The sequence below is a fragment of the Anabrus simplex genome, chromosome 3, assembly GCF_040414725.1.
Source record: "Anabrus simplex isolate iqAnaSimp1 chromosome 3, ASM4041472v1, whole genome shotgun sequence".
Classification (NCBI taxonomy): Eukaryota; Metazoa; Arthropoda; class Insecta; order Orthoptera; family Tettigoniidae; genus Anabrus; species Anabrus simplex.
The window spans coordinates 79397685-79414695 of NC_090267.1; the positions used below are offsets into that span (position 1 = coordinate 79397685).

The 17011-nt window shown below is 40.3% G+C and overlaps 1 protein-coding gene across 3 annotated transcripts in view; it reads right to left on the minus strand.

Moving 5' to 3' along the window:
• LOC136865988 (coiled-coil domain-containing protein 28A) overlaps window positions 1-17011 on the minus strand; it is a 113133-nt gene that overhangs the window by 30522 nt on the left and 65600 nt on the right. For all 3 annotated transcript variants that reach the window (XM_067142585.2, XM_067142584.2, XM_068226583.1), the window contains exon 4: window positions 14185-14322. In XM_067142585.2, coding sequence (XP_066998686.1) covers window positions 14185-14322 — 138 coding nt within the window. The remainder of the gene's footprint in view (window positions 1-14184; window positions 14323-17011) is intronic.

Sequence of the window (17011 nt, forward strand, 5' to 3'; positions counted from 1 at the left end):
GATTAGCGTATTGGTCCATACTGATGTAGAAATCTTCCATTATATTGAGCAATGGGCCTGTGGGGTTCATATTTAAAATTTCCATGTCATTCTCGATATTAGTGAACTTATGCTTGTGATACTTGACATGTTGCCCTATGGATGAAAAATTATTATATTTAGTGGCATTGATATGTTCGCTGTAGAGAATAAAAGACCATCTGCTGGTGCGCCTGATGTAGATGGCTTCACAATCGTTGCATTTTATGAGGTATACTCCTGAGTGGCTGTATTTGCTGTTTTCATTGACAGATTTAGTATTATGTAAAATGGAAACATTGCAGTGCAGCACGCTCCCGACCATGCCCGAGGACATATCCAGCTCACACGTAACACACACACAATAGTACACAACCCATTTAGCAGGCACTCTCTATTAGTTATTCTAATTCCGACCTTCCTTTTCTTCTTTCTCAGATTTTTTGACTTTACCTGAATGGAATGCAAGTATGAAGAGGGGAGCACTCACACTTACTTTCATTGATTTCAATACATAATACACAGCAACTTATGCCTCAACAAGAAGTCTAGTAAAAACTAGCATGTTTATCAGCAATGATGTAGACTGAGACTGAGCATAGTACCTGTAAAACAAGTACAGAACCTCATATTCTACTGAACATAATGTTCCCCGTATATTTGCGGCCCAACAAAGCACTTTTGAATCTACCTTATACAACCGTTGGACATAATGTTGGCATTACAGCATAAGATATTTGAACCTGACATCAGGATGTCACTGACTCTTTAGACTCTAAGAATTGTTTCCTATTTTTAACTTTATAGCAAATATAATTTTTGAAATATGTGGCATTCATGGGACCCGAGGAATTCAAAGCCTTCTAACTTCAAAACCTGTACCATATGTATATATCTTAACATTAAGTATTTTATTAGAATAGTGGCATTCATGTTTAATCTTAGTAATGTTTTATTCTGTACAGTCACTATTGAATAAGCAGGTTCATCAACAGCTGACGATGACCTACTTAACAGGTCAAAACTAGTACTGTCTTTTAATGTAAAAAAAATTTAGACACTTTGTAAAATAATAAAGTATTGATTAGGTGGAAAACTCTCATCCTTCATACTTGTGTGCTCAGACTATCAATACGGACCATGAAGCCGATAGATTATAGTTATTAACAGGCATGATTCAGAGTTCTGGGAATGACTATGGCTACTCCATTACAACTTTTGCTGTGGTAACCTACACTCTTGTCAAATGAATATATGGCCTCCATATCAACTGCAAAGTTCATAACATGGATCTTCCTGACCTCATTTACACCTGGCTCCATCGAACCACATTTAATGATTTTTTTCACAGTTTAAGTCCTTAAATATTTACCCCCCTCTTCCACCCTCTTGATCTACGAGATCCCAAGTTGGACATCAACAGATGCTCAGCTCTAACACAGCCTTAACTCAGATAACCACTCCTTTTTTTTCCATTTTCTTGTCTCACCTATCTTGCTTCCACCTTTACCTCATAACAGCATCTATTTGTCAACAATGATCACCACCATTCTTATTCTATCCTCCACTGATGAAGGCTGCAGCCAAAAATTTTGGACCCATTTCTTGCTTTCATGTATACTCTATCCTTGTGTGCTTACATGGTAAGTAACTGCTCATATATTTATTTTTTGCTCAAGTTAGCTTTTTACTTGAGCAACCAGAAGAATAATTGTACACAGACAGCTTCACTGAAACAAATTAAAAAGCTAAGAGTCACAAGGGGTCAGATAAAGTGACATACCAGTATTCACATCTTGTCTTCTCACAGTGGCACAGATAACAACTGAACAGTAAAACCTTAGCAAACTTTACTTACTGTAAGGTAGGGCTCAGTTACCCATTGCTTATCATCAGTTTGCCCTTCCAGCAAGCCGAGTAGGGTGCTTGAAAACAAGCGCCTTCCAAAGTTACCTATTCACAAAGATTTTATTGTCCATGACAGATTCCCAATTCCATCCTCTTCTCTCCACGTCTTTCCTCAGTTGGTCCATCCATCTCCTTCTTGGTCTTCCAGATGGTCTTCTACCTGTTATTCTCTTTTCCAAATAAGCACATGGTAACACTGTGCTATTCATTCGTTTAACATGCTCAAACTATTTAAGTCTAGATCAAGTCGTGTCTTTTGGAGGGCAGTTCTAAGAAATTTCATTTCAGAGGCTTGAATTCTACTACAATCCTTTGATGTTAGTGTGCAGGTTTCCAGAAAATATGTAAGGATGGGAATGAAATATGACTTTTACAGGATCATTTTTGTTCTTTGTGGGACCTTCTCATCCCATAGTAGGTGTCTAACGATACTGTAAAAGTTAGAGCCTTTGGTTACTATGTTTGTTATTTCTATCTCAGCTCTATTATTACTAGCCATTACGCTTCCTAAATATCTGAATTGGTGTACTACTTCAAATTGGTGGTCCTGTAGTTTTATGTTGCATTCTGTATTGTGTGTGCTGATTTTCAACGCTACTGTTTTTGACGGGTTCAATTTCATTCCATAATCATCAAATTTCTTACACCATGCATTCAGATTATTTTGCACTCCCTCTAGTGTTGGCTACTGAATGCATGATTCGAAGCAGTGTATCGATTTATTGAAGTGTCCGAGTGAATCGACTCACAGGAACGGCGAGCTCACAGCACACGATTCAGCTTACTCCCAGCGGACAGTGCTGAGTGGCGCACTCACTGGACGTTGACGGGGAGCCGAGCTTCTGCTGCAGCGAGACAGTGAATCATGGCACATCGAAAGAATCGTGAACGAGCGCGGCTCAGTGAGACACAAGGTATACACGGCTCCTTATCGGCTCACTGGACACGCGGAGAGCCGAGCTTCTGCTGCAGCGAGGCAGTGAATCATGGCACATCGAAAGAATCGTGAACGAGCGCGGCTCAGTGAGACATATGATACATACGGCTCCTTATCGGCTCACTGGACACGCGGAGAACCGAGCTTCCGCTGCAGCGAGACATACAGTGAGCCATGGCACACCGAAAGAATTGTGAACGAGCACGGCTCAGTGAGACACAAGATACGCACGGCTCCTTATCGGCTCACTGCAGCAAGACATACAGTGAGCCATGCTACACTGAAAGAATCGTGTGCTATAATGGACTCTCGAGCTCAGCTCATTTGAAAATAATACCCATTTGCATTCACTGTCCTCTTCTTACAGGGAGGTTTAAATAATAGATGGATTTATTTGCAGTGTTAAAAAGGTAGTCACAACATAATTCTGAAGTAGCTAGTAAGTAAGTAGGCTATTAGGTTATACTATTTATTAGTTTAATGAATCTTAGTATTATAACTTAGTTGACATTTGACAATTAAACTCGACTCTAGCCTGCCCTATGACTAAGAGTCATGCTCATGACCTTTCAAAAGTCCCTGTTTTATATTGGGAAGAACGGCTCAGTATTCTCTCAGTTCATATGTCACATCGTTGCACAAGACTTCAATCATATGTGGACAGACGCAATAACAGTATGTTGAATCAGACAACCAGCGGGCTACTGTACATCTCGGGTAGCCTATACAAAATATGACTATTAAAAAAATCCTCAGCTTTTATGTTGAATCAGACAACCAGCGGGCTACTGTACAACTCGGGTAGCCTATACAAAATATGACGATTAAAAAAATCCTCAGCTGATAGAAAAATACATATTTTCAAAAATGACTGAGCGAGTTGTCGTGCGGTTAATATCGCGTGGCTATGCGCTTGCATTCGGGGGATGGTGGGTTTGAATCCCACCGTCGGCAGCTGTTAAGATGGTTTTCCGTAGTTTCCCCATTTTTACACCAGGAAATGCTGGGACTATACCTTCCTAATCCTAACCTTTCCCACCCTGCGTCGCCGGAAACCTTCGATGTATTAGAGTAACTAGCATTTTTTCTAAGAAATGAGTCATAGTATAAAGACCAGATGGCAGCTGCGAGCACTGAATGCTGTTGCTGCTGTCTTACCAGCACATACTACACAGACGCAGTACGAGCGGTGACCAATGAGCCGTGAATCGGATCACTGTATCGATTCAGTAACGTGAACGGAATCAAATGAATCGAATGTCCCATCATAAACTCCCTCCTCCGTTTCATCCCATATTGCCACATAGTCTGCAAACACCAAAGCCTGAAGATCTTTATTACATTTTCCTTTAAGTTCCTTTAAAATGGTATCGATAACTGCTATGAATAGAAGACGTGATAAGGCACTTCTCTCTTGTATTCCTTTGGTTGCATTGAACCATTCAGTGTGACCATTTGCAATACTGACACAGCTTTTGCAATCAGTATATAGAATTTGGATCTTCCTAATAACGTACTCCGCTACATTGCTTACTTGTAAGTTAACTTTCCTATTCTTTTGTCATCAACAGCTTTTTGATGGTTGGTTGCACTGTTCAACAAAAACTTGTTCCGTCTTTAAGAACGTCATTGCTTGGTTTATAAGAAATAAACTGACAAGACAATATAACAAGTAAATAATATTACATAAGTCTTGGGACTAGTTTCAGCCACTTAGTGGCCATCTTCAGCCAAAATAAAAATTAAACATATCATGTGATAACTAAAATGTATATAAGGACAATGTTGCAGGAATAAGAATTCTTTCTTTTATAATCTTTTATAATCTTTTATAATCTCTTTAAACTACCCTCTCAGCAGCAGTCTTTCTTTCTGAATCCTTCAGCCCCATCTTGGACATCCCTTCTCTCCTTTCCCTTCCTCCTCTATCCCTTTTCTCCCTATCTACTCCTTTGATTCCACTGCCTGCTTCCTACAGCATGTCAGTGTTTTGTTCCCTATCCTCCCATTGGTTTCCATGGCCTGCCTGCTTCCTCTAGCATGTCAGTGTTTTGTTCTACATCAGACATTACATGTACTGTATATTTAATAATAATAATAATAATAATAATAATAATAATAATAATAATAATAATAATAATAATAATAATAATAATAATAATAATAATAATAATAATAATAATGTTATTTGCTTTACGTCCCACTAACTACTTTTTAAGGTCTTCGGAGACGCTAAGGTGCCGGAATTTAGTCCCGCAGGAGTTCTTTTACGTGCCAGTAAATCTACCGACACGGGGCTGTCGTATTTGAGCACCTTCAAATACCACCGGACTGAGCCAGGATTGAACCTGCCAAGTTGGGGTTAGAAGGCCAGCCCCTTAACCGTCTGAGCCACTCAGCCCGGCTACTGTATATTTCACTCTAGAGGTGAGTCTCATAAATCATTTTCCAATTTCTTTTTTTGTTTATTCATTCCTAATTCTGGCTATCATTTCCAGATTTACTTCATTGTCTGAGGTCCTAACTCAAAGACATCATATTATGACAAGAAGATCACAACCATAATTTTTATTGTTGTATGTATTTTAATGTTATAATTATTCCTGCAACATTGTCTTTATCCATGATCTGTTTAATTTTTATTTTGGTTGAAGATGGCCACTAAGTGGCTGAAACTAGTCCCAAGACTTATGTAATATTATTTACTTGATATATTGTATTGAAAACATGAAACAAAAATGAAATTTATAGCTCATTGCTTGGTTTATTTATTTCGTATGGCAGGAGAGAGAGAGAGAGAGAGAGAGAGAGAGAGAGAGAGAGAGAGAGAGAGAGAGAGAGAGAGAGAGAGAGAGAGTGTGTGTGTGAGTTCCGTTAATCCTAAACTCTGGTTAATCCGAACTGAAATATTTAATTTTTAAAAATTCTCCTAACAGAAATGAAAGAACATATTATTGAATGAACAATTTATTTGCATTTTATTAGTAATATTTTACTAGAATAACTAGATATTGACATAATTACACATCATAAACCATCAATCACTGGTCGTTTATCATTACAAAGTCTGTTAGTTTCTTTTGCTGTAGTGATTGGAACCTACTCCAAGATGTAGTGTTAAGCCAGCGTCTCATAAACATCACATCAGTGGGCGTAGCAGCGGAGTGTTGCTCGACGTAGTGTACGGCCAATTCTAAGTTGGCTGCGGCATCTGAATGTGACACTAGTTGTACATTGTTGTCTTCTTCGTCGTCACTCTGTTCCTCATCAACTCCAGATTACTTTTCCACCATAGCTACAATTTCTTGTCTGTTTGAAATTGATGATAGTCAGCTTCCATCCACTCGCTAATGTAATTTTCATTGGCTTCCTCACACCCAGGAAGTTGTTGAACGATTTCGAGGACATTGACATTTGCAGAGGCTTCCGCTGGACTCTCGAATGCGAGACTCGGCTACAATTTCTTCCACGTTTTCCTCATGAACTGCTAACTGACACCCTCGCATATCTCTGCTGCCCAATAAACCATGTCCTTTACATTCACGTTCTTCAGTTTTAAAGAATGGTAAGTAAACTGTCACTCTCAATCGCGTACCTAAGTTTCCGTTTATACACAAGTTTTACATTTTGCAGAACGCCCTGGTCCATTGGCTGCAATATCGACGCAACATTAGGAGGCAAGGAAATTGCTCTTATTTCACTGCAAGTTAATTCACTCAGTCTGGTGATATTTGAAGGTGCTCAAATACATCAGCCTCGTGTACAGTAAGTACATTTACTGGCACGTAAAAGAACTCTTGCAGGAGAAAATCCTGGCACCTAGGCGTCTCTGGAAACCGTAAAAGTAGTTAGAGGGACGTAAAAACAATAACATTATTATTAGTCTAGAAAATATCTTCCGGTTAATCCAAAAATTTCGTAATCCGAACAGACTCCGGTCCCAATTAGTTTGGATTAACGAGACTCTACTGTATATACATACTTAGGCGTAGGGATATGGCGACCCCATCGCCCAGTGGGAAACCACTGCAGTCAGCCTCCCGAATATTGGCGGGTAAACCATAGCTAGTTGGGTCTGGAGGAAATGACAACCCAAAACCGTGAATATCTTTGGTCACAATAGGATAATCACCCATTAGGTTTAGCAGCTTCTTGCCTATGTGGAAAGTAACGGGATACTACCACATTATATTTCCCAGGAAACACATGGTATGGCTCTAACTAAATGATTCCGGAAGTAAAACTTCCCCTCAATCGGATCTCTGGGAGGGATAACAATGAGACAAACCAAAGATAAGTTGAAAGAAGATGAGAAAGGAAGGTCAAAGCAGGTTAGGAAGAAGGAAGAGAAGATAAGGATTGGAATGTTCTAACACTGCTACAAGGTGGCAAGCTGGAAAATACGAAACAGGAGATGAAAAATTGACTGTGGATGCTTTTTTTTTTAATTTTTTTATTTTTAAGCTATTTGTTTTACGTCGCACCGACACAGATAGGTCTTTGGCGACGATGGGATAGGAAAGGCCTAGGAAGTGGAAGGAAGCGGCCGTGGCCTTATTCAAGGTACAGCCCCGGCATTTGCCTGATGTGAAAATGGGAAACCATGGAAAACCATCTTCAGGGCTGCCGACAGTGGGGCTCGAACCCACTATCTCCTGATTACTGGATACTGGCCGCACTTAAGCGAATGCAACTATCGAGCTTGGTGTGGATGCCTTAGGAATGTGTGAAGTAAGATGGAGAAGCTGTGGTGAGGTAGAAAGTGGAGACAAGTTGTTTTATTCAGGAAATGAAACTGGTAGTAGTAATGGCATGGCAATTATGATAGGAAATCGGCTGATGAACGAAGTATTGAAGGTGGACTATATAGATGATGGATTGATGATGATTAAAGGGTGACAAGAAGAATGTTATTCTAATACAAGTTTACATGCCAACAAGCCAACACAAGAATGAGGAAGTAGAAGAGTACTATGAAAAGACTGAAGAACTTATGGTAAAGGAGAAGAGAAGTGCCTGCATTATTGTAATGGAGGATTGTAATGCTGTGCTTGGTGAAGGAAGAAAACAAGAAGTAGTTGGAAAATTTGGACTGGGTACAAGGAACAACAGGGGTGAAATGTTGGTTAATTTCTGCAAAGAAAACTCGTTTGTGATTGGGAACACTTTAAATGGTCCGTTATTGGATATTATAAATTTTCCAGCTAACTCATTCCTGGTTGCCAGCGTTTCGCCCCTGTGTGCTAAGTTGGGCTCATCAGTTGGTAAATAGCACACCCACCAAGATGCATGGCTAGTGCATACCATGAAGGCCACTGCGTAGACTACTTGGAGCCACCGGCAGTGCCAATGCACTATGAGAGACTTAAGACTCATTACCAAAAATTGATGCCTGCCTGGCCATTAGATGATATAGATGTTGATTCCCATAGGGAACCAGAAATAGTGCATAGTGCATTGGCACTGCCAGTGGCTCCAAGTAGCGTACGCAGTGGCCTCCACGGTATGCCCTAGCCATGCGTCTTCGTGGGTGTGTTATTTACCAACTGATGAGCCCAACTTAGCACACTGGAGCAAAACGCTGGCAATCAGGAATGAGTTAGCTGGAAAATTTATAATGTGCAATAATGGACCATTTATATTGGTGTTATAAATTTTCTCCTTCGGGGCAAATATTTCTGGTTCCCTATGGGAATCAACATCTATATCATGGGAACACTTTGTTTGAACATCCCAAGAGACGGCATTACATGTGAACATCCAGGTTGAATGGCGAGAGGTATCAAATTGAATATATGATACAGAACAGGTACAGAAACTGTCCAAAGAATACAAAAGCATACCCCGGAGCAGATATAGATTCAGACCACAACTTGCTGGTGGGAGATTTGCACATGCGGCTGAAATAAGTGAGAAAGGGTAAACAAAGAGCAAATTTTTGACCTAGTGTTTCTAAAGGAAAAAGGTAAAGATAAGGAGCTGGAAGACATATTTATGTCAAAATGGAATAGAGGTTCTAATGAAGAAAGTGCAAATGAGACATGGAAGAAGATGAGAGAAAACCTCACAGATTCTGCAGAAGAAGTAGTTGGGAAAAGTACATCTGCAAGAATAAGGAAAGAATGGATCACAAATGCAATGCTGAGCAAGATGGAGGAAAGAAGGAAATGGGAGAATGTAGGATCAGAGGAAGGGAAACGAATGTACAGAAAACTGAACAACGAATTAAGGAGAGAAACAGATCAAGCAAGGAAGACATGGATGAAAGAGATGTGAGGAAATAGAGAAACTAGAAAAGGAAGAGAAATTTGAAATAATGTATAAAATAGCTTCAGAATTGGTATCTGAAGGGAGGAAAAGCAGGACCAGTATGGAAATAGAAAGAAATGATGGCACATTGGTGTATAAACCTGAAGAAATAAGGGAAAGGTGAAAAGAGTATGTGGAGTGCCTATATGAGTATGATCAAAGAACAAATGATATAGAAATAGAAGATGAGAAAAGAGTAATAGAAGATGGAAAAGGATACAGCATTTTGGAAGGGGAGGTAGAAAAAAGCTCTGAAAGAAATGAAGAATCGCAAAGCAAGTGGGATTGATGCATTACTGGTAGAGCTTTTTAAGAGTCTTGGAAATAAAGGAGTGATACATGAAAGCAGCAAATGGCCAGATGATTTTCTTTCAGTAGGAATGGTACTGATTGAAAAGAAAAAGAATTCAAAGAAATGTGAAGATTTTAGAACCATCAGTCTGATCACACATGCAGCCAAAGTATTACTGAGGGTACTGAACAGAAGACTTCATGGAAGGCTAGACAACTGTATCTCTGAGGAACAGTATGGCTTCATGAGAGGTAAAGGAACAAGGGATACAATTGGACTATTAAGAACATTAGGTGAGATATACATTGAAAGAGGAAGAGAAATGTATGCTGTGTTCATTGACCTGGAAAAAGCTTTTGACAGTACACTGGGAGAAGTTAATGGACATTCTAAGCAGAAATGGAGTTGACTGGAAGGAGAGAAGGCTGATTAAGGATCTGTATCTACAGCAGAAGATAAGAATGCAGATAGGGAATGAGATGACAGGAAACCACAATTGGAAGGGGAGTAAGACAAGGCTGCTGTCTCTCTTCCATACTTTTTAACATGTATTTGGAAGAAATTATCCAGAAATGCATGAATGGAAAAAGAGGAGTGAAAGTTGGTGGTAGTAGAATAGAATGTATTCGATTTGTTGATAACATGGTCCTACTCGCAGGGAGTGAACGAGCTATGATGGCGATGCTAACAGATCTAAATGATGTCTGTGAAAAATTTGGAATGAGAATTAATAAGAAAAAGACAAAATGTATGGTGATGAGCACAAGAAAAGTGAAGACAGCCATAAAGTTAGGGCAGGAAATAGTAGAACAGGTGGATGCTTTCAAATACTTGGGAAGTGTAATAACAGAGGACATGAGGTGCAGTCGAGAGGTGAAAACTCGTATTGCGATTATGAGGGAAGCATTTACTAAGAATAGATTTTTTTTGTGGGGGCATGGATAGAAACTTGAGGAAGCAATTCGTGAAGTGCTTTGTATGGAGCGTGGCACTGTATGGAGCTGAGACATGGACATTGAGAAAAGAGGACGAAAGAAGACTGGAAGCATTTGAGATGTGGATTTGGAGGAGAATGGAAAGTATACAATGAATAGGAAAAGTAAAGAATGAAGAAGTCTTGAGAAGAGTTGGGGAAGAGAGAAATATATTAAAAGTAATCAAGAGAAAGCACACTTGGGTTGGTCATTGGAGGAGGAGAGACTGCTTGCTTGTATATGCTATAGAAGGAACGATAAATGGAGAAAGACAAAGAGGACGGAGAAGATATCAGATGCTGGACAGTATCAGTATAGAATACAAGTATGAGGAAACAAAGAGGGTGGCAAGAGACAGGACTGTGTGGAGAGCTGCCATATGGCAGAACACTGATGATGATGATGACATATATATTTGAGTATTCTTAAAGCATACAGAATGAGACTTAGATCACGTGATGTAGTAATGTCAGAGTTGAATATCCAACATGCTTAACCATTTTACAGCTTCTTCAGTGGCCTCGTGGATGTCCTGCATTGTTCCGTTGAACTTCCTGAGTGGGCAATCCATAGTGATATCTTGAAGAGTCAGGGGCACGTCGGCACAGTCACAGTAAGGGTTCTCAGTTAACTTCCACTTATGCTTCCAGCACTGACATCTGTCATATTGGGTTCTTATTTCATTTAATGATGTCCAGATTGTTCTGGGTAGGTTGAAACCAGGGCGACTTAACTGGATCCAGGATTAAGCCTAGTTTGTCTGGGTTTGAAGAGAACTACATATTGCGCCATATTTGATTGACATTAACCTCTTCAGTGGCACACCCAAGAAAGTCTCGTTTAGCTGCAGTGTTCATTTCGCGATTGCCCAATAATTTCTCAGGTACTGTAATCTCTTTGGAAAATGTTTTCCAGCATTCTCAACAGATGGTGGGAGTGTTTTCAGCTGTATTCGTGAAGTCTCTAGCCTAAAATGTGCCGTATCTTCTCTACTTTACATATACAATCTCTGGCCAGTTGACTAGGTAAACAGAAATGGCGAGCGCAAAATGGAAGAGATGTTTGAAGACAAAATAAGAAACTACATCGAAGATGAATCGATAAGTGACATTAGTATTTCTGATAGTAGTGATAATGATTCTATTGATTCTACGGATGATGACCTCCTTAGTATTTCTAGTGAAAGTGAAGAAGATATTACGTCAGAACCTAAGGTGATAGGAGATGTTGAACGTACATTTGTGTGGAAAAAGTGTAAGCCTGGGGATAGTGCGCGCCCTAATATAATCCCATTTACGGGAAATCCTGGTGTGAGGGTTGGATGATTACCAGAGGTGAGTGCGATTGTTTTGAACTGTTTCTAATGGATGAAGTTGTAAATTTGATAGTGACCGAAAAAAATGTGTATGCTAAAAGTGCATTGAAAACTTGTAAATAAATATCCGCATACAAGGGCACAGTTTTGGAAAAAAAAACTATTATGAAATTCAGCAGTTTATTGCATTAGTGTTGTTGAGGGGAATAATACAAAAGCCTGAAATAAAAAGGACAGTATTCTCAAAACACTGATTTTTATGAAACAATGTCACAGGCCTACTGTAAAAGAAGTGTAAATAGAGTGTAAAGTAAGTTTTTATTAACTTTGAATAATATGTGAATGTGTTCCCATAATAATTGTTACTCAATCCTTGCTTCCTAAAATTAAATAATTTCCTCTGAAAAAATCTCACTTTTCTGGCACAGGAGGTCTGCCAGAACCTACCACTGAAGGTTAAATTCTTCTTGGATCAGTCTCTCACCTGTTACTCATGATAGTTTCCTTGATTTTAACCGGAGGCGTTGATGTGAGCAATCCTGATGTATTGGCCGGAGAAAATTTTCACAGCATTTAAGCCATTCTTTTTTTTTTTTCCAGTGCCAGTGTCTTCTAAGATGAGGTTGCCATTGCTTCACGTCCGTAGGTTTAACCTTAAAGTACCCTACACGTGATCCCCTAACGCTCTGCTTCTGGATATCCCAGCAATTAGAGGATTCATTCCTATGAGTACTAAGAGGATTGCTTGGTCAAAGTTTGAAATGTACATCAATACTTATAAATTTTCTTTCTGATATTTGCTAAAGCAGTGGGCTCTCAAATTGGTTTTGAGAGACAGGCGTTCAGAATGATTGTCTGCACAACTGTTGAGGTGATCCTTTATCAATTCTTTAACACCAACTGCTGAAACCAATTCTTTTTTTCCCAGCTCAGCTGTATCTTATGGACCCAAACAATTTCAAATATTAACGTATTACAAGGTGCAAGAACTGAACAAAATTTATTAAAATTGATAAAATGTTGGAAGAATATTTTGGCCCTATTACGTGAGAAAACAAATGCCATCTTTTACAGCTTATCTTACAGAGGAATAATTGAGGGTTATCATGGACTTGGATGCAGGAATAAGTCATGGCTAAATGACATTGAAGAACTTATGTTCACCCACAATACCTAGCAACTTTTTCACCTGGCACAAGATCGAGGAGCATACGTTGTAGTGACTGCTAACATCTGGGGGACTAGATATGATGTATGAAGAAGCAGCTCTGGCTGGGTTGGGATGTAAATGCCATCTTTCCATTTTCTTCTATCCAACCATCACTGCTGCTCCTCAACTGTATTCCAATCCAGATTCTTTGTACTTCATCGAGTCCAACCATCTTGCTCTGGATCTACCTCTTGTTCTCCATCCTTTAATCTTTGCCTCCAACATCCACTTTGGTAACTTTTCTTCTTCCATCTTCATAACACGTCCAAACCATCTCAGTTTATTTCTCTCCATCCAGTCAGAAAGCTTATTCTCCCCCGATTTCCTTCCTGCCATTCTCATTTCTTACTTTGTACTTTCTTGTCTTTCTTACCAACATCTTGCACAGCTTTCAGTCACTGGATGGATCCATCATAATCTGTCTTTATCATCTCTGTTATCACACTGGTCCAGCACTCACCCATTTTCTTCACCTATTCCTCAATTCCTTTCAGTCATCTGTCCCTCGTCCGGATCCATGGCTAAATGGTTAGCATGATAGCCTTTGGTCCAGGAGGTCCCGGGTTTGATTCCCAACCGGAACATTCATAAGTTAATTTCTATGGCTTGGGGGCTGGATGTTTGTGCCGTCTTCAGTATTAGAATTCATCTTAGGTAGGGTCCCATCCTCATAGACACGCAGGTCACCTATATAGCATCAAATTGAAAGACCTGCAGCAGGCCTCTCCGGAGGCCACGCGCCATTATTATTATTATTATTATTATTATTATTTGTCCTTTTATCTTCCTCTTGGTCTTCTTCCTTACATTCCCATCTCAAGCATCTTCCCAGGCATCTTCTCTTCTTTTAAATTCTCTTCACGCATCCAAGCCATGATCATTCTTAAAAAAGGTCATCTTGCTGGCCTGGAAATTTCTCTCCTGTATTTTTGTAAGTGTCCAGGTCTCTGCTGCATATATCAATAACCACAATAAGCAAAAACATCAATATGGCACCTTTCTTATGTAAAGGTGATCAGGCAGACTCAACTTTTATGACACTGCTTTGTATTGAATTATTTTCTAAAATCAAATGTACTACAAGGCAGGCATTATACTTACTACTACCAGTACCACTAATGTTACTAGCTAGCCCTCTCTGTGCTTAATGTTTCTACTCCATACTGGAAATTGCGTGACTTACCCAAAACTAAGATAAAAATAAAGACAGACACTGCCTACCTCTCTTGGTGTTGTGCAGGCGAGCTGCTGCCGGATTGAGCCTCTGTTCACGATTTTGCTTCCCGCTCGAGTCTGACGTCAGCGAAAGACCTCGAGACAATTTCTCGTTGAGGTATAAGGCCCGTCCAGCAAGGGAGCCTGCAATTGTGAACACTCAAGTTGAAACAGAGTCTTTCCAGAAGACAGAAACTCACCAATAACACTGTAAGATAAACTCAAATTCACACAATATATTTTCAACCAGTAAACCCATTATAATATTTCTTAAATGCATTCATTGCATTCCATTTTGCAATAGGCTATATCAACACTCATGCTATCATGAGAAATGACAAAAGTAAACGTGATATTCAGACATACACTATCCAATCAAAAATATTTAGACACCAACCTGAATCTGTAATCAGACTGTCCCTATGACAGATTCCCCCCCCTGCAGACATGAATAAGAGGAGGGCCTACTGTTTGCCTTTTCTAAATTTCTACCATGTGTGTGAATATTTCTGAAGGTATGGTAACTCTTTCGCTTTGAAGAGCTGAAGCCAGAGCAATTTGTAATTTGAAGCAAAAAAGCAAAGTCATCTCCGTACAGGCCATGAAGGACCTTGAGGGGTGGAAGGTAAAGGCTTCCACTATCCGTAACCTCGGCACTAGATGGGGTAGAGTGGTTAGCTTTATGCCCGGCCGCCTTTGCCCCCAGGAATTAACCCGGTACTCATTTCTGCGGTAGGCTGAGTGAACCTCAGGGCTATGTGCACCTCTGGAAGTGGAAATCTCGTTTCTTAAATTTTACAACTTCCTGACGGGGATTCAAACACACGCCCTTCCGGGCGAACTGAGCACGCCTTTACCGCTTCGGCCAGGCAGCCCCACAGCATTCAAATTCATCCCAGAGTTATTCTGTGGTATTCAGTTCAGAACTCCACACTGGCATGTCCATTTCCATATTCTAATCATAATCATCATAATCATAATCATTTTATAGTTCCAGTTTCCCGGGTACTGTTGCAGAGCCTCTTCCATTCTGTCTTAATGAAATACGATCTGTTGTTAATGATGTCCTCCAGTGTCCTTTCCCGATCTGCAATGTCCATCCAGTGGGTTCTTAGTCTTCCCACCATCCGTTTCCCTGCCACATGTCGCTCCAAGTTAACATACCGTATGCTGTCCCTGTTGGCTCCATCCTCATTACATGCCCAAACCACCTCAGTCTGAACATGCTGATCTGATCTTACAATGATGTAACAATCCCAGCTTTCTTCCTAACCACATCATTCCTCAACTTGACCAGTTTGGTTTTTTGAATTGTGGACCTAAGGGACTCATCTCAGATGCCTGCAACCTTGATGAGTCTTTCTTAGTGAGGGTGCAGGTTTCAATATCATAGGTTAAGATGGTATGAAGTACTGACTGAACATCACCAGCTTTGATTTTGTCGGTACTTTGGGATCCCAGAGGAGAGTTCGTACTTGCTGGTAAAAGTGAGAGCTCTTGTGCACTTTATTTGCCACCTCCTTTGTGGCTAGTGTATCTCGAGATATTACACTGCCGAGGTTTGTAAAGCTTTCCATACTTTCTAGTGGATGGTTTCCTGGCATGATGTTCGCTGGTCGTCCCTCTCTGTTTATTGCCATCACTACTGTTTTGAGTTCGCTTATCTTGAGATTGAACTCCTGGAACTTAACCTTCCATTCATTGAGTCTCCTACAAACACTCCCATACTTGCATTTTGTTCTGCTGATGCCTTCGATGTTAAGATAGCATATTCGAATTGAAGGTCCGATTTTTCGGCTATAGGCTTCCGGGTCCTGATAAGGACCAATTTCTTCATTACTCTACGCATTATGACCGAGAGGTCTTTTCAGACAGTTCGATCGCATCTCTTCGCCGTTGCTTTCTTAGCACCACCTGGGGGACACGTGTAGGGTAATTTAAGGTTTCACCTACGGACGTAAAGCAACGCTCATCCCTTCCCAAAATATTTAGGTGTCACATTAAACAGATCCCTAACATATAAACATCATATTAACAACACAGCCGCCAAGATTAAAAGTCGGAATAATATTCTTCAAAAATTAGCCGGCACATCCTGGGGCGCAAACAACCAAGTGTTGAGATCTACTGCTCTACCTCTTTGCTATTCAGTTGCCGAATACTGCGCTTCAACTTGGCTGAACAGTGCTCATACTGCGAAGATTGATGCTCAACTAAATCAAGCAATGCGCATTATAACTGGTTGTATTCGCTCTACAAACGTGGCCTGGCTGCCTACACTCAGTAATATTCCACCGCCTTGCTTAAGAAGGTCTGAAGCTCTTCTAAAACTGTGGAAGAAGACCAACCAGGACTCCAACCTCCCCGTTCACCAGGATATTACTCAACCTGCCCCTCCACGACTTAAGTCTAGATCTCCACCCTGGCGCACTGCACTTTCACTGGAAGAATCTGGGTTCTCCATCACAAACGCCTGGTTACACCAATGGCAGCAGTCTTCTGTTCCCAATCAACATCTTGTGACTCTACCTCATGTTCAACCTCCCAGATTTCATCTACCCAGACGTCAATGGAGGACTCTAAACAGGATAAGAGTCAATCAAGGAAGATGTGGCTATACTCTTTATAAATGGGGCTGGCAGAAGTCTTCTGGGTGTGATTGTGGAGCTACCTCACAGACCATCCACCACGTAATTGCCTAGTGTCCACAGAGAGCATTTCAAGGTCCTTTGGAGAACATACACAACGCAACTGAGGAGGCCTTGAAATGGATCAATGGACTTGATTTGGAACTATAGGCTTCTGCTTGTATATATTGTGTATATATTGTATA